The following is a 27,486-nucleotide window of genomic DNA, read 5'->3' on the forward strand; positions in this document are numbered from 1 at the left end:
GTGTCACCCGGTGCCCGCCCATTGAGAATGACAACCTCTGAAACCCGGCACAACTCGAGCAGTTTACGTCCAAACGCATTATGCTCCTGATCTAGCGACCGGCGGGGCACACCCAGCAGTGCTCTGTATGCCTCGCCGTCCACAAAAGGGGCACCCGACCTCCTCTCCTAAATCGTCAAGATAGTCTAGGTCCGGGATGTCGGAGAGGTGGTTGGGCAGCCCCCCCACGCGCGCGTTCCAATCCCCCAGAAGCAGGATCCTCTCACCCGACTGGCGGAGGGCGCCCACGACGGTGGCCAGATGATCAAACACTTCGTCTGCTGCTTGTCCGTCAGACTCGTGTGCCCTCAGGGACGCGTGGTGTACTACCGACGCCCTGGGGGAGACGTAGCATGCACCCACCAGGGTGCTATCCTGACCTGTTTGCTTGCCGCCCAAACGCAACCAAATAGACTCGCAGCCCGCAATATCCGTGTCAACCCTCAACAAAGTGACATCCCGGGCAATCGCGTCCCGGATATAAACAGACACACCCCCGTGCAGCCGGCCCGTCTGGGGCCCGGCTCCGCCTCTACAGGCTCGCTCAGCTACATGCAGTTGAAACCCTGGCAGGGCCAGGGCCTTGGCCGGCTTCCCGGCCTGCGCCGAACAGTGTGTTTCCGTAAATACTAGCACATCGTGGTCCTGGGCAATGCGGAGGAAAGATGGGTCGGTGAGCTTAGCTACCGACAAACCCCACACGTTCCAAAGCAAGACCCTGATGTCTTTAGCCTCACGACTCATAGCACTCTAGGCGGCGCTCCCCTCGCCAGCACCCTCTGTGGTCACGCGTCCATCGCTTGTGCCCGCTGCAGCCCCGTTCCCGGCCGGGGGCTGGGGCGGGGGGGGCGGAACGTCGGACACGTCGTACTTGGAGACCATGTAGTACATGCCGTCGGTGCGCTGGTACTCGATGTACGGGCCCAGCCACTTGGGTTTGCGGCCCTCGTCACGCAGCCGCAGGAACTGCGCGTTCCGAGCCTGCTTGAGCTGACGACCTGCCGGGGTGAGGTCATCCCGGAAGGTGATGCCGATGGCCTTAAGGGCCTGGCTGTGTCGGAAAAGCATACCACGGACACGGGGGGTGACGCCGATGGTGATGTTGTATGTTGGGGCCGCCTGGTTGGGTCGTGGCTTCTCAGTGCGTACTTCGACGCTGAGGAAGGAGGCCTGGAGGCTTCCTCCACTGGCATCGGAGACGACTTGGGTGATGGCTTCCGCTGCTTGCTTAGCGGTCGCGAGAGCCGGGACGCCAAACGCGATCAGGGAGCCGGAATCGTAGTAGGCAGATTTGCCGGTCAAGTTCCTACGCTGTTTAGACCCGGTGCGGTCGGTCGCAAACGTAGGGGCCCCCGCGAGCTGAGACTGCACAGTTTCGATGATGAACTGCGCGGCCCGAACTTCGAACTGCTTCATTTCGGTCTCCACCTTTTTGGTAATTATTTCCGGAATATTCTTTTCCAGCGAGTCAACACGAGCAGCCAGCGATGTGTCCTAATCGGGTACAGGAAAATATAGCAGCAGCACTGGGGGGTCAGGGCGGGGCTGCAATATGGGCTGTTGGGTTGTCGTGCTGTCGTACTGTCCTGCAAGGCGGGTTGGGAAGCCCGGATTCTAAAGCCGCTAATTTGTGTTGTGCATGTGTGTGCATCTCCTGGCCTAGCCTGCCTGTACATACCTTTGCTCCGTAGCGAACAACGACTCCTTAGGCGCTCAATACAGCTGACGATATCTTATGATTTGCTGTGTGTACGGTATACTAGTCCACGTTGTCCTTTCACAGCGAACATTCACTACACGAAACGACAAAATGCGAAATTCAGGGGATGTGAATCGTGAAACGTTCTGCTGCTTCACGCGCATTCAAAAGGGCTCGTTAGGAAGAGAGTCGCAGTGCGAGTAAAGCTTGAGTAGGTGAGGTGTCTACTGTAGCCGGGTGTGGCCGGGAGTGTGCAGCCTTGTGCAGCGTCCTGGTGCGGGTTGACCTGGAGGGAGGGAAGGTTGTGAAGATGTGGTGAAGCCCATCCGTGAATAGATATCTGATGTCCAGTTCGTGCCCAGTCCTTGGCCATGTAAGCTCAGCACTAGATGATGTTGTATTTCTCATCCAGTCACCCTAGCCGACTTCTCCAAATTCAATGGATCGCTCAGGTTCAGGACCCACAACCGGCATCCAACGCAATCTGCCGGATCAACGGCGGCTCAACTCCATTCCTGGTCAGCTCGCAGATCCACTTTATCCCAGGTCACCATCGTCCATAAAAAGTCCGAGTTCCATTCCCGAAGTCGACGGTTTGAGACCAAAGTAGATTTATTAGATGGCGCTAAGGATTGGCAACAGCGCTTGGATTTCAGCAACTGTGAGCCAGCAGCCTGTATGCCAGAGCAACGGCACGCAATCCACCTCGGAAAGGTAAAACCACCGCAAGCCATCATTCACACCTTACCGCACTACCTCCTCTTACCCTCTTACCCTACACGCACACATATGCAGATCTACTACCGCATGAATCCTCACCACACACTCCCCGTCCTCCTCCTCCTTACAAGTATCCCCCCTGTACGGGCTACATGCATCATATGCGTCACACAGGATCCGCTTCTGCTTAACGAGGGGCTGCGTAACCAACGGACCGGAATGCAACGCTGGCCAACGGACTCAACCGTGGAATCACGGACGGTCTTAGTGAAGGCAGAGGTCCACATGGAATATAACAAACGTGACGTTCTACACCACCATTACAATCTCAACAGTACCACTACTGAACATTGCTGCACAAGTAACCTGAACCGAAAGGTCGGAAGGCACAAGTTGTTGCAGTGCTGCCTAGACTACTGGTACGGACAATCCTTTTCATCATCCTTGCATGTCGACAGCCCTGCCTCAACAGCCCTTATTTCAATCTCAGTTTTCAGGATTTCCGCTTCTATCGCATCCATGAGATCGAAAGAACTCCCCCTGCATCAATGCCCATGTACGTTATGGTAAACAGCTTTACGGCAATAACTTTATGGCTAGGACTTATACCTTCCGGCTCATGTGTGAAGCTTTCCTGGAGCGGTCCAACCGACTTTTCCATGATCGCGTTATTCACCACCACCACACAACCAAAATTTCAGGAAGCAGTTTGCTGTTCAAGTTAACTTTTGTGGGGCGAGGTGACCTAATTTGTTTGGAAACAGGCTCCGAGCAGCACCTGCCATGTGCTGCGCAGCACATGACTCAGGGAACAAAGCAGCCGCAGCCATCGCAGAGCACTGTCTCCATAAAATTTCGGGGTCAAAAGGTTGTCGTGCCCCGCGCAACGAAGCTGCGTACAGCTCTTCTCAAAAGTGGCTTGACACCTCACAGTGAGGGGGCGGTATATATCAACTGCCGCGGGATCGGTTCCTGCGGTACTTGCGCGGTCGAGATCAGGTGGGCTAGTCCGGAGTCCAGAACACCTAAAAGCTGCGGAAAGGGGTGTTCGCCACACGGGTTGTTTCAAAATCACCCGTGTGACATGCCAAAGCTGTTACATAAGTATTATGTCCTGCGAGGAAATGCGGTCATGCGAATCGATGGGGGTAAAGCGTCTTACAAGAAGGAAACACCACAGTCTCCATGCAAGCCCGAGGGAGGTCGTTTGGCATTCGAAGTCGACAGTCATACACCGGATATACCCCTTAATACGGCCCCATCGCCCACGCAAGCTCCTTCCCAAACTTTGAGATTCCTTCCCACGCCAATCGGATCCGCTCCACGCTGCCTGGCCTCTTCCCCGGCCTTCCTTCCATAGGGGCGTTGTGGAGCCCTCCAGCTGGACGGTCGCCGAACGGTTGAGACTCAACTTCCCGCCACATTCCGTCCCAAACAACAGCCGGTTGCGGCTGGCATGTCAGGTAATAGATGCTGGGTGCGTTTTGGTCACGGCCTTGGGGACGCGGCGCGTTGGTGCAATCCGCGCGTGCAATGCAGCCGCAATCCTCTACACGCTGATCATGCGCCTAAACTGCTCTGGACAGACTACACCAATCAACCCGTTAAATAAAAAACGCAAATCAGAAGAGAATCCAAGTTTCGAAAAAGCTGTCAGGCTAGGCTTGAAAATCTTTCAAAAGCTTTCACGCCGATAATAGATTGATCATAGTCCTAGGCTACGGGTAGCATTCCAGGGCGGGCAAACAACCCTAATTAACAGCGTTCGCCCTCACCTCCATTCTAGCCGCCCTAGTTAGCCCCAGTTCGGGCCAGCCCTCGGCCAAGACTCATGTGCACCCAACAAATTCATCCGCAATCCTCAGCAATTGTCCTGTTTTTTTGTAGGTTGCTTACAGGAAAAAGGTCCGCAACGTTGGATGCGTGTAGAGCGAAGGCAGTCCACGCGTTGAATCTGAGATATCCTTCTGCCTGCATGTCACGCGTCACCGCCATCCGTCGCTGCGCAGTTCCCTGGAGCGTCTGGTGCCTCCCGTTAGCTAAGGAATAACACTGACGTGGATTTCCCCTGCTGTCCCAGCTTGATGTCTGTTCAACTCCTGCCGGACCGTCCGTGAACCCGGTCAGGTGTCCTGCATGGGCGACTTGGAGGTGGTCAAGTACGACAAATTCTGGGGGGAAGGGAATGACCCGCTTCCAGATTTACAGGCCAGACCGGAATCGGTAACGCCGCTGGGTGCATTGGAGTTTATTCTTGATGGCGGCGCTGCAAGTGATGCGAGCTCAGCCAGCAGCGGCAGCAGCATTGAGGATGCCAAGAGAGACATTGATACAACGGGCCCTCCTTAATTGAAGCTGTCTTTGTTGCCCATCAAGTTGATGTGTGCTTTGGATGCGGAGGTTGATGATGGGGGTTTAGAGGGCTTAGAAGGCCCTAATTAGCAGCAGGTGGCAACTGTATCGCGACTTGGTGCCGTTGTGGCACCTTCGGCGTAGAGCTGTTCGATTGCTGATTGGAATGCGCCCGTATTTTTTGCTGGGTACAGCTGCTACAGTTGTGCAATTCTTGCGGAGTCATAGTGTCTTTAGGGGCCCCGGGGGCTTCCACGAATTTGCTGAATCAGCAGCGCAGATACTGTATTTGGAGGCAGCGTATTAGCTCGTCGACACACGGAATCGACCCGTTACGGTCCCAAGTGCTCACGGTGAAGAGTTAGTTGTGAGAACGCTCTGACCAATATCTTATACGATTACTAAAATTTAATTTCAATGCATGTCATTAGGGCTTCAGGAGTTCATGGCAGTCGTAGTGTCATCCCTGTTCGTTGGTTCAGTTTTTCCGGTTTACCCAAAGGCCCTAGCTGTGCCAGGGATGAAACCAGGGATCCTATCCTGAGAAACGCTTGTCCAAAAGACTTCGCACGCATTCTGTAACCAATGTAAATTGCGTTAAGCTTGTCGGATGTATCCTCTGTGGCCCGGTGCAAACGTCCTGCCATGCTAACGCCTGTAAGGATGGGCAGCAATCGGCGCGTTGGCTCGCATGCTGTATAATAGTTTTTTTTACCTCTACACGAGATGATTTGTTCGGGACAAGAATGTAAAAAGCCTCTGCCGTACCGTGTAGGAGGAAGTGCTTGAAATAGGGTCTGAGGAAAAGATGTTGCGGACAATTGTCTGGCGACTGTAAACTGAACAGAACTGTGGGTCGTTGCATACAATACGAGCGCTCCCAGAACAAGGGTTAGGTCAGGCTTGCATCCCCAGTCACAAAGCGCCTGTGTGAATAATGCTTCGCGAAGTTTCTCAGAAGCGTGTGCTTCCTTTCCTAGGACAGATTACTCGCAATTTGAGCGCGAGCGCTTTGCCGGAGCAGGTGCGACCGATCTCCCTCGACTTTACAGTTGTTGAACGAGACTCTGACATCAGCTTGCGCTGCGCATACCTGCAGGTCCAATATGACCCACAAACAAGCTCAACTCCCAGTCCCCAGCCCGCGCCCTTCTCCTACGTCCCGCCGGGCCGGAACCATCTCTTCGTGCCAGGTGATGGCCATCTATACGCCCATACGGCTGACGTCAGCGCCCTTAATTCTCCACTTCGCGCATCACCTTTCCCCTGGTACGCTCTTCCTCCTTTCCTGATTTCTCTTCTTCTCCTTTCCTTCCCCGTCCTCCCTACTGCGCTCTCCCGCAGGCCCTGTCAACATCCACGAACGGGTGCTGCGAGCTATGCACGTGCCTGGTCAAAACCACCGTGACCCATGGTTCGCGCAGTTTTTCAAGGACTGTCTCGAGGACACCAAGCTGATTTACGGCACCAAGGAAGCGACACCCTTCATCTTCTCCGGCACCGGCACGGGCGGCTGGGAAGCCGCGCTTACCAACACCCTCTCTCCCGGCGACAAGGTTGTGTGCTTCCGCTACGGCCTCTTCTCACACCTTTGGATCGACATGATGCAGCGCCTGGGCCTGGACGTCCAAGTGGTGGATCGGCCTTGGGGCGAGGGCGCGAATGAGGATATTTTGGAGGAAATACTGCGCAAGGATACGGAGAAGAAGATCAAGGCAGTAGCTGTCGTACACAACGAGACGACTACGGGCGTCACCAGCGATATCGCCGGCGTCCGCAAGGCCATGGACGCGGCCAACCACCCTGCGCTGCTGCTGGTGGATGGCGTATCGTCGATTGGCGCTCTTGAATTCCGGATGGATGACTGGCGTGTGGATGTGGCAGTGACGGGCTCTCAGAAGGCGCTGTCGCTGCCGACCGGTCTCGCGTTTGTGGCTGCGTCGCCCAAGGTGAGCACGCAGAACGGGGTGGTGCTGTTGGCGATAATGCTTTCACTTGGAGGTTGGACCCGGGTAAGGGTTGTGGGATGAACGGGGATGAAGTGATGTCCATGAGAGCCAACAGACCCACTCGAACCGACCCGAACTCGACTGACTCCACTTCGCCTTGCTGACCCAGATGCGGTATCCGTCATACCGCAGCCCTCGTTGGCAGAACCCCAGGATGACCTCATCCCCATTTTCCCGCCATTCCTCTCGTCCCCCCCAACCCATCGGGTCAGGCTCTGGAGGCGATGAAGAGCGCCAAGTTGAAGCGCGTGTACTACGACTTCGCAGACATGCTCCGTACAAACCCGTCCGGCAATGTGCCGTATACGCCCTCGCTGGCAATGCTGTATGGCATGCGGGAGTCCATCAAGATGTTGCGGGAGGAGGGCATGGAAAATGTGTTTGCCCGGCACCACCGGCTGGGCGAGGGAGCGCGTCGCGCGGTGGAGGGCTGGGGCCTCAAATTGCTCTGCAAGAACCCCCGGTAAGCTTTTTTCCTTTACTTGCCGATACGTGAATGTATTTAAAAAACATGTTTTTGTTTGTGCTCACTTTTGGCAGTCCATGGCTGTTGTTACGGGATATTAACTGGAAGAAAACCAAAACTCAAAGGCTTCCAGGTCTCTATCGAGATGGGTACACGCTTCAGTCGGTACCTCCGAACATTGGGGTCGCGGATACGTGCGTTTCAAAGTGTGAGAGTAGCGGCGGAACTCAAATTGGTCGGTTAAGTGACATCTTTGCCAGTAGCGCTACCTGAGAACTTAAGGGCCATCGTTTGGTGCCCTTATGGTTGGTGCATTCATGGTCTGGCTACTAATGAAAATAATGAAATTCCATTATCATTTTCTCCAAGGTATGTCTTGTTGTTTCTTCCTGAGCTTACTTCCCGTAACCTTGGTGGTTGATGTGGTGGTTGGTGGCTGGTGTTTTCCCGTATGCAGGTGGCGCAGTGATTCGTTGACAGTGGTGGAGGTGCCGGAGGGCATCGACAGCAACAAGATCGTCAAGGTCGCGTACGCCAAGTACGACCTGTCGCTGGGCATTGGGCTGGCGCAGATCAACGGCAAGGTGTGTGTGCGTGTGTGAAGCGGCCTGGCACTGGCACGGCGACCGAGTAAGAGCATTTGTAGCCCATTTGAAGAGCATCTTCACCCTTCCTAGTTGGGAGAATGTGGCCCAGGTGCCCCAGCAAGGTTTCCTTTCTCTCCTGGCTTGGCAAAATCTGAACGTTTTTGCTGCCGCAGTGGCGCTTGTATCGCGCTGCCGCAGGCGCCTACTTTTTTCTTTTCCTCGCCCCGTACATTCTCCCATTTCATCCTCCACCCCACCCGCTCCCTCACTCTTACTTCCTTAAGCCCCATTTGCGCTCTCTGTACAGGTGTTCCGTATCGGCCACCTTGGTAACATGAACGAGCTGATGCTGGTGAGCGCTTTGGCAGGTGCGGAGATGGCCATGATCGACGCAGGTGTGCCCATCCGCCCCGGCAGCGGAGTGGGCAAGGCGATCGAGTACTGGCAGCAAACGTCCAGCGTCATCAAGACGCGAGAGAGCCTCATGCAATGAGACAGTCTGGAGGTCGCCATGCGTGCACCTGGCAGCTCTACCACAGCAATGCGCGGGAGCTGCGCGCTGCACAACTGGGAGGCAGCACCGTCGTGCGCCGTTTTGGAAGGTCGGCGCTCTTGATAGGCAGGAGGTTACTGGTTGGGCAATGTCTGCAGGCAACTCGGAAGGAAGGAAGTGCCAGATCCGGAGTGACAGACTGCTGCTGCTGTTGCGGCTACTGTTGCTATTGCTATCGCTTGCGCTTCTCCCTCACCTCCTCTCCGATGGGAGGGCGTCCAGGAGGGTTAAGTGACCCCTCATCCTCGGGTAGGGAGGAAGAGGAGGCGAAGGAGCGGCTGGGCACTTCCTCTAGATTGAAGTTGACGGTAAAAGTGCAATATCCGTACATAATGTTTGTTTTAAGTCCAGGTTTCGGGCACGCGCCAGAATGGGGCCGCGGCCTCAACCGGGTTGTGCAGTCGGGTTGTGTAGGAAAGTGAGACGACGTGTTGGTGGTGTTGAGTTGGTTTGAAAGTGTAGCAACTGCCCTGCCCCCGGGGTCTACTCTGGTCTGACTTGCTTTGTTCAGCTGGGGGCTATCGGGCACACAACCACGCCGCGCCCCGCTTCCTGGTCCCTGCCGCGCCTAGCGGCCGCGTGTGTGAAGAAGCACGATGGGTTGGGCAGATTCCGGGGTTTTCCTGGGCTATTAATTGTTAATTGGGCAGGGGCGGGACGAAATGTTGGGCAGAGAAGAAGATTAGGTAGAGTTACAAGAGATGAGATGAACAGATACAAACATGTGTGCCGAGGATGGCGCTGCATGATGGCGCATTGCGTGATGCTTGTACGTGTGTGGCTACGTGATAAAGAGCGGTTCAGGCGAGGTGAGGTTGGCTTGGGTGGCTGGAATTGCTGGCTGTCGCTGCTGCTACTGCCTCTGCATGGCGCAGCAGCAGCAGCTGGGAGCTTGCGGGTTTGCTGCCAACACGGCATCCCCGGATCGATCCCTCCCGAAACCCCGGTGGGGACACCAGATGGTCTTATTCTGCCCTGGAGAATTCGTCTGACAGGAGCGCTGATCCAGTCATGAAGCGTTGACTACGTTATGGCTTGGCTATTAGAAAGGGGGAACGACTTGTCAGGTTCTTATCCTTGTGGTGCAACTGGTGCGAAGAGAGCGATGAAGAAAGAGCGGTCGAGTAGCTCCTGTCTGTCTTGCCCCACAACTCGAGGTCCAATAACACAAGGTGAGGTGCTATGTATGGCGATGTCTTGTATAAAAGCTTGCATGCGTTAGGAGGGGCTGTTTGGTTGGTGAGCGTGGTTTGCAGGAGCGCCACTATATACCTATTGCGCCGGTTATGATGCACGGCATTGGCCTCGAGGCCCAACAGTTTGCTCATGTACCGAAACCGCGATGTGTACGCTTGCTTGCATGTATATTTTATACCGGCAAGGACCGTCTCGTGCGGGCTATGCCGCGGCGTTTTTGAGCAACTTCATAAAGTTTTACTACGGGCGCCTCTTTTTGAGTTCGAAAAATAGCTGCGTAGGAAGGGGCGTTGCTTATCCGTTTTTAGCACCGTCCTTATTCGGAGAGCTGCTTTGGCGCGTCCTGGGTTCCGCCAGTTGGAATGGCACATGGAATGAACGGTGCAGGTCGCATGGTAGCGTTGTCACTCCGCTGCGAGCGTACGACGTCTGCAAAAAATTTTAATTCCAAAAGCGCATAATGCTCAGCGGCGACCCGGTATTTTTGGCCTACTGTACGTATTGAGAGAGGTGGTGGTGTAGTATACGATGAGGCGCAGTGGGGAAAACGGACGATGTTGAACTTCGGCCTATGCATTGACAGGCAGCTTCGGGGCGTTGCAGATGTCGGTGGATAGCCCTTGCCAGCGCTGCGAATCATTTCCTAAGGAAAATTTGCTTCCTAAATGGCTCATCAACTCCCTGCCCTGGCCAATTGGCAGGCGGTTTTGCGGAGGGCCGCGCTGCATCTTACAGCTGGCCGCGGCTCTCACCATGTAAATTGTATTAATGAAACAAATTCTAACCAACTCACATGGGCGATGCATGAGCTTTCCACTTTCCTCTTCCCCCCACCATCACCTCCTCATTACATCATTTCATCAACAGTTCTCTGACAGAGAAGCCTTCGAAACCTGCACACCACCATCATATGCTGCAAACCGCAAGTCCCCTGCTGCCCATCACCTGCCTCCACAGCACAAACCGCGGCCGAACAACCAAAGTTCACATAGCACGCAATGACCATACGCCAGGGTGTATTATCAACACACACGCCCTATTATAACAGCATGTCGCCAGGAACATAGTCAACAGAACAATTAAGGAAAACAACAACAAAAAGAAGTAACAGACTTCTGGCGCGCTGGGCTTCTAGACACCGCAATATGCTGCTGGCCTTCCATCCTCGACCAAACAGTGGACCTTCCACCCCGCACCGCCCCCACCCGGCGCCACTTCCCGGTACCACGTCAACGTCCTCCCCCTCCAACCCCACCCCAACCCCTTCCACACAGCCCCCGAAATACAGCAACAAGGGCTTGCCTCGCATGCTGAGGTGCATACAGGAGCTTCATTCCCCTTCTTTATTATCCGCCTCTCATGTCTTTCGTGTCCGTGCTTGCCCTCCTCCGCCTACCCACCTATCCTGCCCTCCCCCTCCAACCCCACCGACTACGCAGACCAAGCACCTCTCCTTTCCTACGATCCTCCTCCTCCTGCACACATCACCTTCGCACATCATCATCATCAACAGCAGCAGCAGCAGCAACTCGCACCCTCAACCCAGCAACTCCCGCTCTACAACCTGACAGCACTCAAGGCAAACCCCACCCACCCCCGCCCCGCCTCTCTTCCCCCCAGCCGCTCAGGAGCTCTTCTTGTAGATCACCTCCGGTACTCCGTCGCTATGGGCCTGAGGGACGGCGCGGAGTGCGGGTGTGTGTAGTGATTTGAGGGGCCCGGGGCTTGACTCACACGCTCGACTAGGGTAGAGGCTCAACACTACTTGCTGAGACGTTGGCGATTGCGCGGTGGGGAGGGGACCTAGCAGCGGCGGCGGGTTATTCGGCCGGTTGAGATGCGGAGGGCGATGGGGGGCCTGGAGGGGGCCCCTCACGGGGTCCAGTCCCCTGGCTGTGCCTCGCCGCACCCCCGACACCGGTTCACCCCTCACCACCCACGCCCCGACCCCTCACCGTGAATCTCGCTGCAGTGAAGAGGAAATCACTGAGGCGGTTCAGGTAGGTGTTGACCTGCTGACGCCCCGCCAGGAGGGCGGGGGGAGGGGGTAACGTGGTGGCGGCGGTGGTGGTGAGGCGAGGTGACAATCCATGAGGTGACAAGGGCGGGGGAGAGGCGGGAGCAGCTAAGTCCAGCTATCCCATGCCGGGCATCGCGCCCCATGTCCATACCCCCAACCCAATACCCGGCACGGCATAGCTTTTCCGTAAAACACACTTCCAAACACACACGCACATATTCACACACGCACGCACGCGCGGCTCTTCCCCCTCTTTCCCCTGCTCCCCTCTTCCCCGTGCTCCCCTCTTTCCCCTGCTCCCCTCCTCCACACCTCCAGGCTGATAGTCTGACGTCGGGACAGCACCACCACGCTGCGCTCGGCCCGCCGACACACCGACCGGGCGTGGTGTAGAGCCGAAGAGCCGCGACCACCCGACGGCAAGATGAAGTTCTTCAGCGGTGGAAGGTGCTCGTCCATGGCATCAATCCATCCCTGCGTACGGCAAGGTTCAGAGGTCTTTTCAGCCGAAACAATACTGGATATCTGACTTACATCTCCCCAAGCGGATACGGCAATACCCAAGCAATAACGCATCAGTCCCTCCACCCTCCCTTCCCCTCCCCTCTCCCCCTGTCCTATCCTAACAGGCCCCAGAGACCTCTTCCCACAGACTAAGTCCCCCCTCACCACCCCCATCCGCCGACCCAGGTTGGCACACCACCATCCTCTTGGCCGGGACCTGTGTGTGCATGTGTGTGTATTGACGTACGCACAACTAGGTGGTGGAGAACACGTTCTTTTCCTTTTCAACCCAGTCACCCACCCAGCTAGGACCCATCGACCCATCCACCCCTCCCCCCCACACCTCACACCTCCAGTTGCTGTGCGTGTACGACACCCGGGAAGTGAGTCCGCTGAAGCTTGTTCTCTGGGGAAGTGGGTAATGGAGTGGCCACCGCCGAACCCACATCGATCAGTCGGGATTGGATGATCTCCAGCTGCCGACAAGAGAAGGGGGAGAGGGGGAGAGAAAGGGAGGGGTCGAGGAGAGGGGGGTGATGTCGAACGCAGTACACGAGGCACGATGTGACAGGAGACTTGAGATGATATGCCAGCAGTGCCAGTTTGGTCAATCCCATGCTAGCATATGCGTCTGTCTGTGTAGGTTCGTTGTGTTTGGTTTTTGTATCCAGCGTGTTTTTAAGATGACAGGGATTAGGTGCCACAGAGCTGCGCGCCCGTGCGAGGGTAGGACGGAGTGGCCGCAGGACCGCGGCTCACCTGCTCAAGTAGCGTCTTGTTGGTCAGGAAGGATGCGGCCACGCCAAGAGCCGAATTGAGCTCGTCCACGTCCCCGAGTGCCTGAAACACTGCGTCGTCCTTATACAGCCTATCGCCATTGTACAGTGACGCCTGCCCGGTATCGCCAGAACGGGTGTATATCTTCATGGTGCCCGTGTTTGGGACGCAATCCTCTTACTGCGCGGATGACCCCAGAGCTCGCTCAAGGGCGATTCTTAAAGTGGACTAAACAGTGCGCGCAATGGAGAGAGCGGCACGATATCTTGGCGCTGCAATATGCCCGGAATCCTCGTCAATTTGTAAATGTTTGTATCCGGTACGCTTCGTGGGCGACGTTCTTTGCAGCCGTGAATGAAGCTGAACAAAAGCTCCAGCCGCCGACGATGAAGCCGTTATCACAATGTAAGCCTTATAGGTCAAAACGTATAACAATTGTTTAAGTAGAGTATGAAGTTGAATTGTGCCATCGAGCTCGTCCACTAAAGCTATGCACGCATGACAGGAAATTACTAAAAATAATTTTCCGTGCACATACAGACAGGAAGCATAAGTGGCGCGCAAAGCTAGGGTCTGTAGGACAGTTAGAACGAGGTTTGTGCTTATACGCGGCCTGCTGTGAAACGCAGTAGCCCAACGCCGTGTACGGCGGTCGCAGTAGCTCCTTGCCCAATACCATCAACGCATTTGGGACATCATTTCATATCGTTCATGCTCTATGCGTACTAGGTTGAGATCACATTTCACTTAGGCCGTTGAGAGCAATTGAGTCAACTGGCGGTCAAAGGAGTGAGTGCCTCGGAACTTCTTCTGTTGAAGAAGAGTTTCGAGGTGCGGAGACATAAACTTGCTACGATAATGCCATCAACAAGTCGGTTAAACGATTTTATGCGGTGCAGAGGTTGGACAAGCAGTACCGAGGAGCGGAAGAGAAGATAGTTGAGTTCCGAGATAAGCTCAGAGAGGCGCGACTGGAGTTAGCAGCAAAAGATAGACAGCTCGATGCCGCTCGAAAGCTTCTTGCGAGGTTGGGGAGCGAAAAGTCGGAGCTGGCGGTGAGGTGGCGGGCGGCACTTGGGTCGGTTTCCCTCGTTCAAACAACGCATAAGTTAAAGGATGCCGCGCCATTTTCGTCTATCGTCCGAACAATGCTTCGTAGCTCTTGGCGCGCCAGTAACTATCCTTACGCCCACCCGCTTGTCCGCATCGTTTCAGATGGTTGCGGAGCAGAACCGGGAGCTGTCGCGCTCCTTGGAGGCTAAGCTTTCCCTGAGCCATGATGCTCCGGACCTCCAAGCTATGATCCACCGATCTAAGCGCAAGGTATAACAGCTTCACCGGCCTTTCGTTTTCGGACCCACAGCGCCCGCCTCTCGTCTCCAAAAGATACATAGTAGATACGCCCGCCCATAACTACGTATGTTTGTATGTCGGCTGTGGCCAACCCAACACCCGAACACAATACATCATCACCTAGATTTCAGATATGCAGAGCCGCTTTCAGGAACACATCAGGGTTACGGACATCTGTCCTTCCTTGTGCACTTTCCATTACTTTCATTTCACTTATATTTACGACCAAAAACCCCTCACGCATCGTAACAACAAGTACCCCTCGGGTAAACTAGCCCGCGCTCAACCCAACAGCCACGCAGCTAAACCCAAACGCCTGGATCATATTGCCGTACACTGTCCCCCGCTTCCCCTTCCTTCTTTCCTCCCCTTCCCCTTTCCCCCCCTCTTCCCCTCCTTTTCCCCCCTCGTCACTTCCAGGTTGCTGACCTCACGGAGCAGCTCCACGAGGCTCAGACCCGGTTGCTGATGGCTGAGGAGGTCGGTCGGCAACAGGCCGCCGAGGTGGCAGTACTGAAGAGGGCGCTGGGGCTGCGGGCGGAGCTGCCGGAGGGGGCGGTGGGGGTGCACGACGGACAGGCGCAGCTGCTGCAGGCACTAACGAAAGTGAGCGGCAGGGGGGAAATGTGGGCAAGGGAGGGGAGGAGGTACTGGAGGTACTGGGTGTGAAGGGAAAAGGGGCCCAGTATCTTTATAAGTGGCCGGCTGGTGATTTCCATGCCATAACGTGAGACTCCTGCCCCCTCTCGTCCCTTTTCCCCCATCCCCTTTTTACCCCGTCCTCCCCTTCGCAGAGCCAGGATGAGAGTGCTAGTCTAGCAGCCCAGTTGGCGGATAGTTGTCGTAAGGTGGCATCCCTGGAGCACCAGGTGTGTGTGTGTATGTGTGGGGGGGGGAATAGCGGGGAGGGAGGAGCTCGTGGGGGGAAGGACGCGACATGCGGTTGGTGATGGGGTGGGAGGGGTTGGAGGGGTACGGCGATGGGGAGGAAGAAATGTGAGGCCGACTGTGTTTCTGTGTTTCGGAATCCCTGAGGAAGCGAAGGATCTGGCGTGGAGTGGGGGATGTGACAGCGGGGCGTAGTGGGCCGTGTCTGGAGCCGGCCACTCCGGAGCCGCTCTCTTCCCACCCCTCTTCACCCCCGCTCTCCCCTTTTCTCTTTCCCTACTCCCCAAGGTCACTCGGCTCCACAGCGATATGGACCGGCTGGTGGGTGCGAGGGTGGCGGCGGAGGAAGTCCTGCAGTCAGCGAGGAAGGAGGCTGCTGATGGGCAGAACAGGGCGGCAGCATTGCAGGTGCGTGTGTGTGTGTGTGAGAAAGAGAGGGTGTGTGTTTTTCGAAGGTGACGTCATGCCCAGGAAAACCAGGGGCAGGGCTGCAAGGATACAGACTGCGTGAGCTCCAGGGTGGGGGAAAACGAACCACGAACGCGTGAAGCTGATGCCAAGGAAAGCCTGATACGCCAGAAGTGCGTAAAACGCGGCACTAATTAGTCGCGACTTGTGAAGGAGGAGTCTGGCCGGGGGGAGGGGGACCAACGGGTGTACGGCGGAGGCGAGTGGAGAGGGAAGTGCACGGAGCGGTTCTAGGGAGGGGGAAGTGTGTGTGTGTGTGTGTGTGTGTGAATGTGAATGTGAATGTGAATGTGAATGTGTGTGAATGTGTGTGAATGTGTGAAGTGTGTTGTCGTTCTCTGGCCATTGGGTCTTGTATATCCTTTTGCCTGAGGAGGCGATTTCCCATTGCCGCTGTCGCCGCCGACGACTCGGCCACCTCTGTCCACAACCTTTCTTCCTCCCCATTATCATCACCACCACCATCACCACTACCACTTGCCAGCTAAACCTTTTATAACACCGCCAAGTCGTCAGGGAAAAACTTAGCTAACACGATAAGCAACAGCTTCAGATGGGGACCCTGGATCCAGCTAGCACGGCTGCACCCACCCATCCATGCACGACAAGAAGAAGAGAGTAAGTAGGAGAGCACGTTACAACATCAATATTCCGATCTGCCTGGATCGAACAGGCGACCTAAGGATTTCGTATGGCAACGATTACAGTCCTTCGCTCTTCCAGCTGAGCTAAGATCGGATACGCGATGCACATAAAAAACCAAAATGACCTTCAACACGATATCTCAAGGTTGTGAGCCCCGCACGCTTCCGCTGCGCCATGTCGATTCTAAAGTGCATGCCATCTTACAACCTCGTCAGAACTCATGGATATACAGTCAAGCAGCTCCAACCAAGTCGAGTAGAACCTGTGGGAAAGGATGAACCTATGCTATCATGTGAAAGTAATAATGTTAATTCCAGGGCCGTGAACCCCGCCCAGCATGCATTAAGGGATGAAAGTGTCGAGGGCCGCTAATTATCATCAGATTTGTGTTGCACCAGCATATGCAGCCCTTATCATCGCCCCCACATCCACCCCTTTGCAGCGGGAGGTCGAGGACCTCAAATCCCAGCTGCGGAGGACCGCAGCGCACTTGCAAGAGGTCAGGGGTGGACGGGGGGAGAGCGTGTCCGTGCGTATGTATGCGCGTGTGTGTTTTCCGCGCTTGGTGCAGCTATTGAAGGAGGTGTCCTGCAAGGATTTTTCCGCTTAATAACAGAAGGCATATCAAAAGTGAAATGTCTGACTGCTATTCCGTTGCGCGCGGAGTACGGGTGGGTGTGGTGGGGTCAAAGTTGTGGCGGTAGATGCTGATAGGCGGTACGGACCACAACGGCAAATGCCGAAAATTGGGAACTGTGTCGGCCTCTTCCTGCCGTTGCTGTTGCTGCTGCAGCCCTCGCTGTTGGGGGAGGCATGGGAACAGCCGGAGGGCGGCCTAACTCCCCTCCTCCGGCCCTCTCCACATCCTCCCCCTCCTCCTCCTCCTCCCCCTCCCTCCTCCAGGTTCAATCCGCCCGGAACAACGCCGAGACAGCTCTGGACTCCCTGGCCTCTAAGAACCGCCTCTTGAAGGGGAAACTGGGGGTTGCGGATCGAGAGGCTAGATCGCAAGTGAGTTGGCTTGAAGGGACAAGATGTGGCACAGCGGGCGAGCGGAGCCGGCCGTACCTTCCCTCATTTGTTGACCCCCCCGTCTCGTTCGCCTCCCCCCTCCCCGCCCACGATACACACACATACAAACATATTCCCACGGGCAGCTGGAGGGTCTTCGCACTGAGTTGCGGTCTCTGGCCCAGGCGGCCGAGTCCGAGGTGCAACAGCTCCACGCGGCTCACAACGCCAGGGAGGGCGAGTGGGAGGCACAAATGACAGTACTGCAGAAACAGCTCGCGGAAATGGAGGTGGGCGGGGACGTCCGCGGGGTGGTAGTGGTGGTGGCGAGCTGGGGTTTGTGGTGGGTGGGGAAGGGGAAGCGAGGGTTTCAAGAAGAGAAGTCCTCACACACACATACAACCACACAGGCACACAGACAGACACACGAGACCGAAACCTACGACACATTTTGGGGGGTTTACGTGCGGGTGCGCGAAGGATAGGCGGGTGGTGTACCGCTTTACCCCTCTTACATCCTCCTTAGCCCCGTCGCCCCCCACCCACACACACACGCGCGCAGGCCCGTCTCTCCCAGTCGGATCGCGACCACGAGGTGGAGGTGTTGCGGCTCCAGAGCCGTACAGGTGCCCTGGAGGCCGCGCTGGAGGGCAGCAGGCTGCGGGAGAGCTCCCTGGAGCGCGAGGCGGAGGTGCTCCAGGGGGAGGTGGCCCGGCTGGGCAGGGTGAATGCGGAGTTGGCGGTGAGAGCGGTTGGGGCTGACGTGGCTTGAGCCGCGCCCTCGTTGCTGCTGCTTTGGGGCTTTGGCCCTATTTGCTCCGAAACCCTTTCTCCATCCTTGCCTCCTCCCTTCTCCACACTTGCTCTCAGGCCACCTTGTCTGCCTCCCGCAATGAGGCTGAGGCGGTTTCGGAGCGAGCTGAGGAGGCCTTCAACATGACGGATGTGGAGAGGAGACTCAGGATGCAGGTACACGTGAGGAAGGGAAGTTGGTTTTTTTAGTTGGGTACGAGATGGGCTGAGATGCAGTTGAGCCTCTCTTCGTATCCAGCCCGCCAGCCAGACCACGTCATGTACACAACCACACACAAACACGCTGGCCACCCTCCTTACCATCCCCCATACCCGCAAAATGTCACCCACCATACACGCATCTCCTCCCCCTCCACGATACACACACGCTCAACCTTATGAACTCCTCTTTCCTATCCCATTTTGGGACTCCCACTTCCGTCCCTCCTTCGTATATGCATGTATGTTTGTTTGTTTGTTTTCTCAGGTTCAGAGCCAGTTGGAGGCCGCCACCACCCGGGCGGCGGTGCGCGAGGAGCAGCTGGCAGCGGATGCGAGCGCGCTGAGGACCGAGGTGGCGACACTGGCACTGGCCAACGAGCGACTCCGGGGGGAGCTCAAGGTGGTTAGGGCCGGGGGGGAGAGGCGGGGGCGGGGGAAAGGGTTTATGAGGTTAGGCCCCCGGGAGGCGGAGGAAAGGGAAGTCGGTAGTCGGACAGGGGATGATGCTGTACAGGCTGTGGCATATCAAGGGACCCTTACTGGTATACACAGCGCACATAGCGCATCCCCTTCACTCTCTCCCCCTTACCGTGCTCCGTCCTCCTCCTCCTCCTCGCCCCGCCTGCCGGCGTGGTGGTTTACCTTCATCTGTGGCACTGATCAGGCCTGTCAAGAGAAGCTTTCCGACGCAACCGCCCGACATACCATCAACGAACGACACATAGAGGAGCTGCACATCACCATCCAGTCATTGACCAAGTCAAAGGTACGGCAACAAAATTCGGCGCGGACGACGGGGATCTAAGAAAAGAAAAGGGAACCTCCGGTGCTGTCAGCCTTACGAATCTTCTCGATTGGCAAAGAATCTTGCGAAAGCTCGCGCGTTTATATTGTAAGCACCCATTCCAAAAATCTGAAGAGCCAGATCAGCAAGACCATACCAGATTCGGCAAATTCCGATTCCAGATTCGGCAAATCCCCATACATACATACATATACTTGTCTTCTCCCGCAGACCAAGCTCCAGAACACCATGCTGGAGCAGTTGTCCCTTTTCAAGACCAAGCTGCATCAGGTGGAGCAGGAAAACCTGGCGCTGCGTACGGCACTTGCAACGACATCATCCTTGTCGTCGGTGCCGCCGTCCTCCCGCAGCGGACCATCCTCAGCACCAGCAGACCCAAGGGTCGATAGCTCTCGGCACACCACAGGGCCAACAAGTCATGCGACACCAGCGACAAGAGGCCACCACGGCGATGCCGCAACGATGGCGCCCGGCGGCGGTGGCCCCGCCGCCGCCAGCAGCAGCAATAGCAGCTACGATTTGACGTCCAGCAACTTTCCGTCGCTGACATCCGCCGTACGGGCACCCGGTGGTGACAGCGACATCGGCGGCGGCGGTCCCAGCGTAGGCTCCAAGACGCCCACCGCCATTTCGAGCCCAAGTATGTCACTGAGAGACAGTGCCCTTGGTCCCGGTGTTGGCGGCGGCGCCGCCGCTGGAGGCAGCACTGCCGTGCGCGGCAGCGGCGGCGGCGGTGGATCTTCCCGCTCCAGAACCCGCTCCTTAGGCTTGGACGACAATCGTTCGTCGGAGGGGCTGCTGGGCCACTACGACACGTAAACGAGCGTTACTGAGTTGCGGCCAGTTGTGGCTTGTCGAGGCGCCGACTTGCAGGCGCCGGGCTGGAGCGGGAATGGAGGACAGCGGCTCCGCCCTGTGCTGTACGGTAGCTCTAGTGGTTGGAGGCTGTGAGGGGCCAGCGCGTGTTGCTGGCTGGCTGGTGGTGCTCCTCCATATTGTTTAAATGCCCTTCTTTAATGAGGCTGACGACGAGGGGGATCTAAATTAGGCAACAAGGGGACGCGCCGATTTCCCAGAGTGTCGCACCACCTGCCATACATCGCTAGCATGTATCATCAACCGGTACAACGATCCCCAAATGTAAAGCCTGTCCGCAACCTTCCTGGACGTTTGAGCGTCCAAGGTTCCGTATAGTATACATTCGAGCATGATCATGGCGGTGTGGGTACATGCGACGCGTATTCCTTGTGGGATTCGAACCCACATAAGCCAGGTCGCGGGAGCCCATGCCTGTCCCAATATGGCTCTTCTAAACTTGCCGTGTAATTCCCTCAACTCCCGCAGTTTATAGCGCTTCCAAGCCCTGCCACACGTCTCTCCGACGCCCTGCACCTAGGGCTCTTCCATCACTTTCCAACCCGTGCAGCTGCTTGCAACAACAAGCTTACCCCGCGACCGCCAGCACCTACTCTTCACCGACGACCTGGGAAAGGGGGAAAAGGAAGAAGGGAAAACGCAACCGCGTCAGACACAGTCCAGCTGCATGGAAGAACAGAAGGGTCGCCTTACCCTCCCCCGCGCCCTTTCCCCCAGCTTTCACCCCCGGTGTACACCTCTTCCTGAAAGAACCCCAACCCAACGGATGATTGTCCCTGCAAACAACCATCCCACACGTGATCCCAAAAGTCCTTCCCAACGCATGAAGTCCTGACACGCGAATAACCCAATGCTTTCTTCCTAATCCCGCGTATTTCCCCCTCCCCCTCCGCTCGCGACCCACATCGGGGTCGGGGCCCCCGGGGCAGATCTCCGCAATCCCAGATCCCGACCGCGCACAGCCAGCATCCCTCCACAACACGTCATTCCTAGCTGGATCGCCTTGACAAATGGCTTCTTGGAGGGTGAGGTAGGACAGCAGCCTAGTTCCGCAAACATGAGTCGTGACGACCTTGATCTTCAGCCTTGAAACGTCACAAACTGCGTTTTGGATATTATCCTTGCAGCCATCCAAAGCGGAAGCTTTCTAAGAAGACTGGGCGAGCCCGCGGATCTTTTTTCATGTCTCGGCTACCTCGGCTGAATGAGCAAAGACTTGCAAGGGCGACATACCTGAAATACAACTTGGAGCATCCTCATATATCTGTGGCAATCTCTGCTACAGCCACGACCTCAGCGAACCCAGCTTGATGGCATCTCGACGCCGCGTAATAAAACGACGGCTTGTGTAATCAAAGGACTATGGTTTCTGCGGTTAAAAAGTATAACGTAACTTTATTAGGATGTTTTAAGTACGTGCTTATGATTTAGGTATGTGCTAAAGTATACGTGGATACGTTTCATGAACGAGCGAAACGGTTTTATCAGTCGGCGCAAGATCAAAGAGAGTAAGAAACGCCGTACCGTGACTCTATATGTCAGTCAACAAGTGTTACTGAGCGCGAAAAATCTGTCTATGCAAATAGGTACACGAAAACTGACGAACGAATTGTGAAACATGACACCCGCAAACTGAGGACATGAACCTCATACCGATTTCCTTGTGAAATGGAAAGGACATATTGAAGAACACGATACGTGGTTTGATGCTACCTAAATTTCTGATTGAGACCTGATTACCGATTACTGGAGGAACCACCCGGAACAGGAGGCAGCTGTTGTAGCGCGATGGCTACACAGAAATGATAAGCTTCTTAAGAATACGCAACTATGACAACGAATATGAAATCTTTTGAAACCGATATGGCTGTCAAGGAATTAGTCGAAAGAACATACTGGGACTGATTGTAAAGAATTTGAACGACAGTCATTCTCAGGCCGGCACTGCCACGGCCACGTGGCGGCCGGCCTTATCATAGTTCATCTTTCAAATCATCACATAAACTATTGGTGACTGGCCTGCCCATGTGGCCCTCCCACATCAGCAGTTGACAGTGTCAACTTGACACTGCTGCACCGCTTAACACTAAGGATCACGACATACGAAGCCCTCTCACAGCACTCACCTGGTCTCCAATCCATTTGTCCGCCAGCGCCGTGTTGGCTGCAGGCCCATCCTCATTTTTAAGTCATCACTCGTACGCCGTACCCGTCCTGTGACCTACCCAGATCGCTTTTTCCTATTCAACGAATGCATGACTATAGTTGTGTAGGTACTTTGCCCTACCTTCTGAAATTTGAACATTCTCGAACCTCACGCGAGGTTGATAACCTGGTCAGTAACGTACCTCCGACGGAAGCGAGCCTGTCCCACAGCTGAAACACCTGTACGCCGCTAGCCAGAAGCGAGGATGTAGCTATGCGCAGCAAGTGCGGAGTGAGTTCTGGAGTGTTTGGCCTCAGGCAAATTTGAATATGTTTTCCTTATAAGGGCCTCTGACAGTTGAAACGCCGTTCAGTAATCAAGCTGCAAACCTTCGTTAGGGGACTTCATACATGAATGGGTACATTTTCATTCATCTACATCAACACCTATACAAAATTTCTGCGCCTTAAAAATGAAAAATACGGCACAGCAACCTTCTGGACGTCAATATAAGTGCAAGAAGAACGCGGATATTCTTGCTTGTGCGATATGACGCTGCGCTGGCTTAGCTACCGATGGCCGCAAGACCAATAGCAGGTCACGGCTGTCACGACTCACCAAGCCTGTTGAAAGCTCAGCATTTCATAATTTTCTTTATTTGACCTCAGCTTAAATGTAAACAGAGTTACTATGTAAAAAGCATTAGGTAGTCACCAAGGATGGAACAGGATTTAGAACCTTTTTCGGCTTTAACAGACAGGGAGCCTGTTGTAGCCCAGGACCTGAATAATACCCTTTCACGGCTTTTGGGACCACCATCTTCAAGGAAGCCACGGCCACCATCGGCTTCTCAGGATGATATGAAACGGAAGGTGTCCAGACCTGCAGGTGTTCTTCCGAGGCTCCTGCGTAGGGCACCCGCGGGCCTCCACGCAAATCTTAGGGGACAACGAGAGTCGGATACAGACGGTGAAGATGGTGAACTAGCCGAGCCAAGTTACGGCACCAGTCCAACCGTCAAGCGAACCGGAGGCTCGTTTCAGGCGCCGCCAACGCTCACTCCTGAACAGCAGGTAACGCGGTGGCAAACGCCTTTTGTGAGCCTGCATAAACAAGCGTTTCAGAAGCGTGACCGGAAGAAAAACCAAAGTGGGCATTGGAATGGAGTCGAACCGTCAAGATGTCCTCATCGGACGCTGCCTATCCACCTATTTGGGAGGCGGCCTCACGCATTGCCTCAAGAAATCTTATCACTTCATTGAAACCAGCGGCTGGTCCTGGCACGGCTTTAGCACGACACACCAACACTTCGCAGTCCATCCGCCCCGAGCAATTTCCCCAATGTACACCTCAACCAATTGCTCTGCGCACATCAGCGTTTGCTGCAATCTCTAAACCCATGAGGTCTATCTTGCACCCTAAGCTGATGTCGACCAGCGCAAGGCACCCCCGGGGTCTCCTACCGTAGTAATGTCGGGCATGCAGGTACACCACCTTGCCCTCACCATCGCTCGTTTGCTCGCCCGCGTCGTCGTCGTCGTGGCCGACTTCCCCCCAAAAGTATCATCCATCGCATCTCTGGTGGTGTGTCTCGCACTCTTGCTGCGTGCTGTTACGACCATGCACCACACATCCACCGGAGCAATCATTTCCTCCGCCGGCCTCAATCAGTCCGGGTGGACGCCCTCTCCGGCTCCTTGCTTCCATGACCCTTGCCTCCAACCGCGAGGTCCGTCCTGCTCCGCGTGTGCGTGGAGGTCTCCTGAGTTCCCCCATCGTTGCGCCCACCATCACGTGGCCCTGGACCTGGACCTGGGTCCTGCACGGTTTCGTGCACCCTCTGTGGCCCTGTGTGTCGCCTCCTCTCTTCACTGCTTCATCGCTGTTTCCGACCCGTTTGTACATGTGTCACATTTTTGCTGCTCTTCTGATTTCCACCACGGTCTCCCTCACTGTGGTTTGTGTCTTATGTATGTGTTTGCGTATGTGCGTATGTATGTGTGTATGCGGCCCCACCACAGGCCCTGATTTTTCGTGTCATGCCTAGACCACGGCGGCAATCCAACCACGATTGGGAGATTCAGATGCGGCCGCCCTCCCCATTCACCGCGCCTGCTAGCACGATTTCCAGCCCCACGACCGCCGGCGCCAATCCCCTGTCCAGGGGCCAGGAGCCGTCGTACGCGGTGTACAGCGTTGTACGGCGCAGGTCGTCGTCATCGTGTCTTTCTGGCGACGGCTCGCCGGTGCCCACCGGAACTGAGTTGCAGCTGCAGCATCAGCAGTCGCGGTCGCCGTCGCCGCCGCAGCAGCCATCGCCGATGCTGCTGCGGCAAGCCTCGACACATCAGCTACAGCAACAGCAACAGGTTTCAATGCTGCAGCGGCAGCCGTCGGCGGCCCAGCAGCAACAGCAGCCATTGTTGCCACAGCCGCAGCCGCCAATGCAACGGAATATGCAACGCCCAACACGGCCGAGCCAGCCAGCCTCCCCGCCCCACCCAGCCATCCCGAATCCGGTTGAGTTTGAACGTGATCGTGGGAGCGACTCGGCCTTTACCGGCCTTAGAGCGACTGCCGTACCGTACGACAGACGCTCGATGCCAAATAGGTCGAGCACTCCAACTGGCCGCAGTATATTCATGTCCAGGTCGCACCGCAGCTCGCACGGCTGGATCGGGGGACCTCCTCCAGCAGCAGCAGCAGCCGGCGGCAGCGGCGGCGGCGGCGGCAGCACGGCAGGTGACGGCGGGGGCAGCATCAGCGGCGGCAGCATTACGCCCTTCACCACCACCAGCGGCATAGCTGCCGCCAACGACGCCTCAACCACCGCCGCCGCCGCCGCCGCCGCGGCCGCGGCCGTCTCCGCGCCTGTCTTTGTCCCTGGCTCACCCGCGGCGAATGTCCTTGGCTCAGTCAGCAGCACCACACCCGGGGTCAGGGGCAGCTGCAGCAGCAACGGCGTCCGCAGCCCACTGGCTACAACGTTGTCGTCGCCGCCGCCCCTGCCCAGCCCTCCTAAGCCCGGGCTCTTCCGCAGCACGTTTATACTTCCGGGCCCGAGCACCAGCGGCCCTGTGGCGGCGCCTGCCTCGCCCAAAAGTCCACTTATGCCAGCACCTCGAAACGCTCCGCCGCCTTCGCTGCAGTACTGCAGCAGCTTTGGCCATGGGCAGGTTGCTGCTGCGGTGGCGTCAGCGGCGCTTGTAGCCGTACCGCATGTGGACTCGGCTGGAGCCATCCACGGCAGCGGTGGCGGTAGCGGTGGCGGTAGCGGTGGCGGCTTCCGGAGCTCGTCACGGCGGTTTGGGGTTCAAGTGGGTCTCGGCAGGCAGGCTTCTGCCGGAGCGGCCCACGGTATGGCGGCCGGGGCAATGGCAACGACAGCGCAGGTGGGGGAACGCGGCAACGACGGCGACGAAGGCAGCAGAAGCGGCCCGGTGCTGCGGCAGCATCTGCCGCCGTCAGCTACCCCCGATTACTCGTGCTTCGGTCCATCGCGACCGGCGACGAGTATGTGGTCGCGGAGTGCCGGGGGCACTGGTGGCGGCAGCATCGGCGGCGGCGGCGGCGGCGATGAGCGTTGCGGCGCATGGACACTTGTACGGCGGTCTTTCAGTGCGGTTGCCAGGATCCCCGCTAGCGGTCCAACTGCTGTCCACGTCAGCACCATCGGGGTCGTTGTGACGGATTTAAACGAATGCGGGTTAGAGGACGGCTCCAACGGCGGCGACGCCGGCACCGGCGGCGACGGCGGCGGGAGCAGCGGCGGTTGTGGAACACCTGCCACTCCTGACTGCGCAGGCGCTGAGATGGACGGCGACGACGACGACGGCGGCGGCGGCGGCGGCGGGAGGAGCCCCAACGGCAGCCCCAGCGAGATGTCGTATTCCCGGGCCACCAGTTTCGGCGACCTGCTCAAGGCGTTCACTGAGGAGGGGTCGCTGAGTGTTGCTGCTAGGCAGCTTGCCGCCCTCCATAGGGCCCATGACAGGGCCCGGGCTCGGAGGAGCCTTATAAGTAAGAGCGTGGAGCAGAGGGGAGCGAGGAAGGAGCTGTTGGACGTGTCTGTGTGTGTGTGTGGGAGCTGTGTTGGACGTGTATGTGGTGGGGGAGGGGAGGTTATGAGGAAGGAGGAGAAAGGCCCGGGCAGGGGGGGATGAGTAACCGGGTCCGGGTTGTCAGCATCAGCCCTCCGCGGAGGCCGTCATGTTGTTGTTTTATGGCCGTCAGGGCCCCCTGCGCGGCGGTATGAGGCCCTGACCTGTCGGATTAGCAACGAAAGCAGCTCACGGTCCGATCTGCTGGGCCCGCATTGCCTCCTGGCCTCCTGGCCCCCATCGCCTTTCCATCCGTGACTCCTCGTGAGGCCCCTTCTTCCTCCCCTTTCCTTGACCTGGTTCCTCCTCCCCTGCTCCCCTGCCCCCCTGCTCCCCTGCCCCTCTGCACAGAGGGACAGTCAGGCGACCAGGACACCCCGCCAGGCAGCCGCTCCAGATCCGCCACATCAGCACACCGCGGATGAAGCACACGCGTGTGCTTCATCCGCACACGGAACCACATACATACATATATACATACATTCATTCATTCATTCATACATATATAAACACATACGCATGCCTTGCTCTGCCTCCACCGGGTGTCGACCTTGTTGTCAGTGTTGGCCTTCCGATAGTTTTCATATACACCCACATACATACATACATACATACATACATACATACATACATACATACATACATACATACATACAAACACACACTCCTGACAGACGCACTGGCTCACGAGGGCACAGCACCTCTACACCGCGGTGGCTCCTGTTGTACGGTAGTAGTCTCGAGCACGTAGTATCTTCACTGCCATGATCCTGCGCCATGCACAGCAGCGGCATATGCACATCAGCCATTGCAGCCCCAGCGGCAGTGGGGGCAGATGGTACACTGCCCGGAGGCAGCCATGTAAGGGTGGAACATACGGGTCCACCTCAACCCAATACGGTATCGCTTGCGGCTGCTTGACCAGAGCCTAGATGTGAACGGGCAGGATAATCCCAAATAGAGGGCATAGAGCCCTATATGAGGCTGCTCCTCAGCGTCTACCGGAGCGCGCGCTGCGCATTGTGAGAGGCGCAAAGGAACGCCGAACACTGCTTGGTGCATATGGGGAGATGGGCTGCAGTACAGCTGCAAGGACTGCAGCACCGAATCACCGATCCAAATATACATAGACCTGTTCCCTGGCGCGTTGGGGCGGGTCTGCGGTGGTTGCGCCCTGTGCGGCGGTGTGATGGTGCTTATTGCTGGGTCGGCGTCTGTGGCATGTGCATGCGCAGGAAAGAGGATGAGAGCAGTTGC

The 27,486-nt window shown here is 56.6% G+C and overlaps 5 protein-coding genes across 5 annotated transcripts; 4 read left to right on the forward strand and 1 right to left on the reverse strand.

The window, feature by feature from the left end:
- The first annotated feature begins 3,166 nt into the window (after positions 1-3,166).
- Positions 3,167-5,409, forward strand: VOLCADRAFT_75978 (uncharacterized protein). The gene is made up of 3 exons (XM_002953718.1): positions 3,167-3,457; positions 3,819-3,921; positions 4,586-5,409. Exons 1-3 carry the CDS (start codon positions 3,258-3,260, stop codon positions 4,805-4,807), a joined length of 525 nt encoding a protein of 174 aa, XP_002953764.1. The 5' UTR covers positions 3,167-3,257; the 3' UTR covers positions 4,808-5,409.
- Positions 5,410-5,638: 229 nt separating this feature from the next.
- VOLCADRAFT_75980 (uncharacterized protein) lies at positions 5,639-8,996 on the forward strand. Its single transcript, XM_002953719.1, has 6 exons — positions 5,639-5,834; positions 5,910-6,003; positions 6,155-6,759; positions 7,032-7,282; positions 7,743-7,869; positions 8,180-8,996. Exons 1-6 carry the CDS (start codon positions 5,748-5,750, stop codon positions 8,363-8,365), a joined length of 1,350 nt encoding a protein of 449 aa, XP_002953765.1. The 5' UTR covers positions 5,639-5,747; the 3' UTR covers positions 8,366-8,996.
- A 2,250-nt stretch (positions 8,997-11,246) lies between these two features.
- VOLCADRAFT_94577 (uncharacterized protein) lies at positions 11,247-13,073 on the reverse strand (the record flags this gene model as incomplete). The annotated part of the gene is made up of 5 exons (XM_002953788.1): positions 11,247-11,294; positions 11,578-11,634; positions 11,955-12,116; positions 12,497-12,622; positions 12,906-13,073. The coding sequence occupies 5 exons, from the start codon at positions 13,071-13,073 to the stop codon at positions 11,247-11,249; spliced, it is 561 nt and encodes a 186-aa protein (XP_002953834.1).
- Positions 13,074-13,822: 749 nt separating this feature from the next.
- VOLCADRAFT_106111 (uncharacterized protein) lies at positions 13,823-20,446 on the forward strand. Its single transcript, XM_002953720.1, has 13 exons — positions 13,823-13,978; positions 14,139-14,246; positions 14,697-14,882; positions 15,071-15,145; positions 15,453-15,572; positions 16,720-16,776; positions 17,181-17,288; positions 17,435-17,578; positions 17,851-18,030; positions 18,159-18,263; positions 18,568-18,705; positions 18,967-19,068; positions 19,318-20,446. Exons 2-13 carry the CDS (start codon positions 14,139-14,141, stop codon positions 19,924-19,926), a joined length of 1,932 nt encoding a protein of 643 aa, XP_002953766.1. The 5' UTR covers positions 13,823-13,978; the 3' UTR covers positions 19,927-20,446.
- Positions 20,447-22,678: 2,232 nt separating this feature from the next.
- On the forward strand, positions 22,679-26,654 carry VOLCADRAFT_106112 (uncharacterized protein; the record flags this gene model as incomplete). The annotated part of the gene is made up of 4 exons (XM_002953721.1): positions 22,679-23,202; positions 24,151-24,713; positions 25,143-26,149; positions 26,581-26,654. Exons 1-4 carry the CDS (start codon positions 22,849-22,851, stop codon positions 26,652-26,654), a joined length of 1,998 nt encoding a protein of 665 aa, XP_002953767.1. The 5' UTR covers positions 22,679-22,848.
- Between the last annotated feature and the right edge of the window lie 832 nt (positions 26,655-27,486).

Source organism: Volvox carteri (assembly GCF_000143455.1).
Source record: "Volvox carteri f. nagariensis unplaced genomic scaffold VOLCAscaffold_38, whole genome shotgun sequence".
NCBI classification, from domain to species: domain Eukaryota; kingdom Viridiplantae; phylum Chlorophyta; class Chlorophyceae; order Chlamydomonadales; family Volvocaceae; genus Volvox; species Volvox carteri.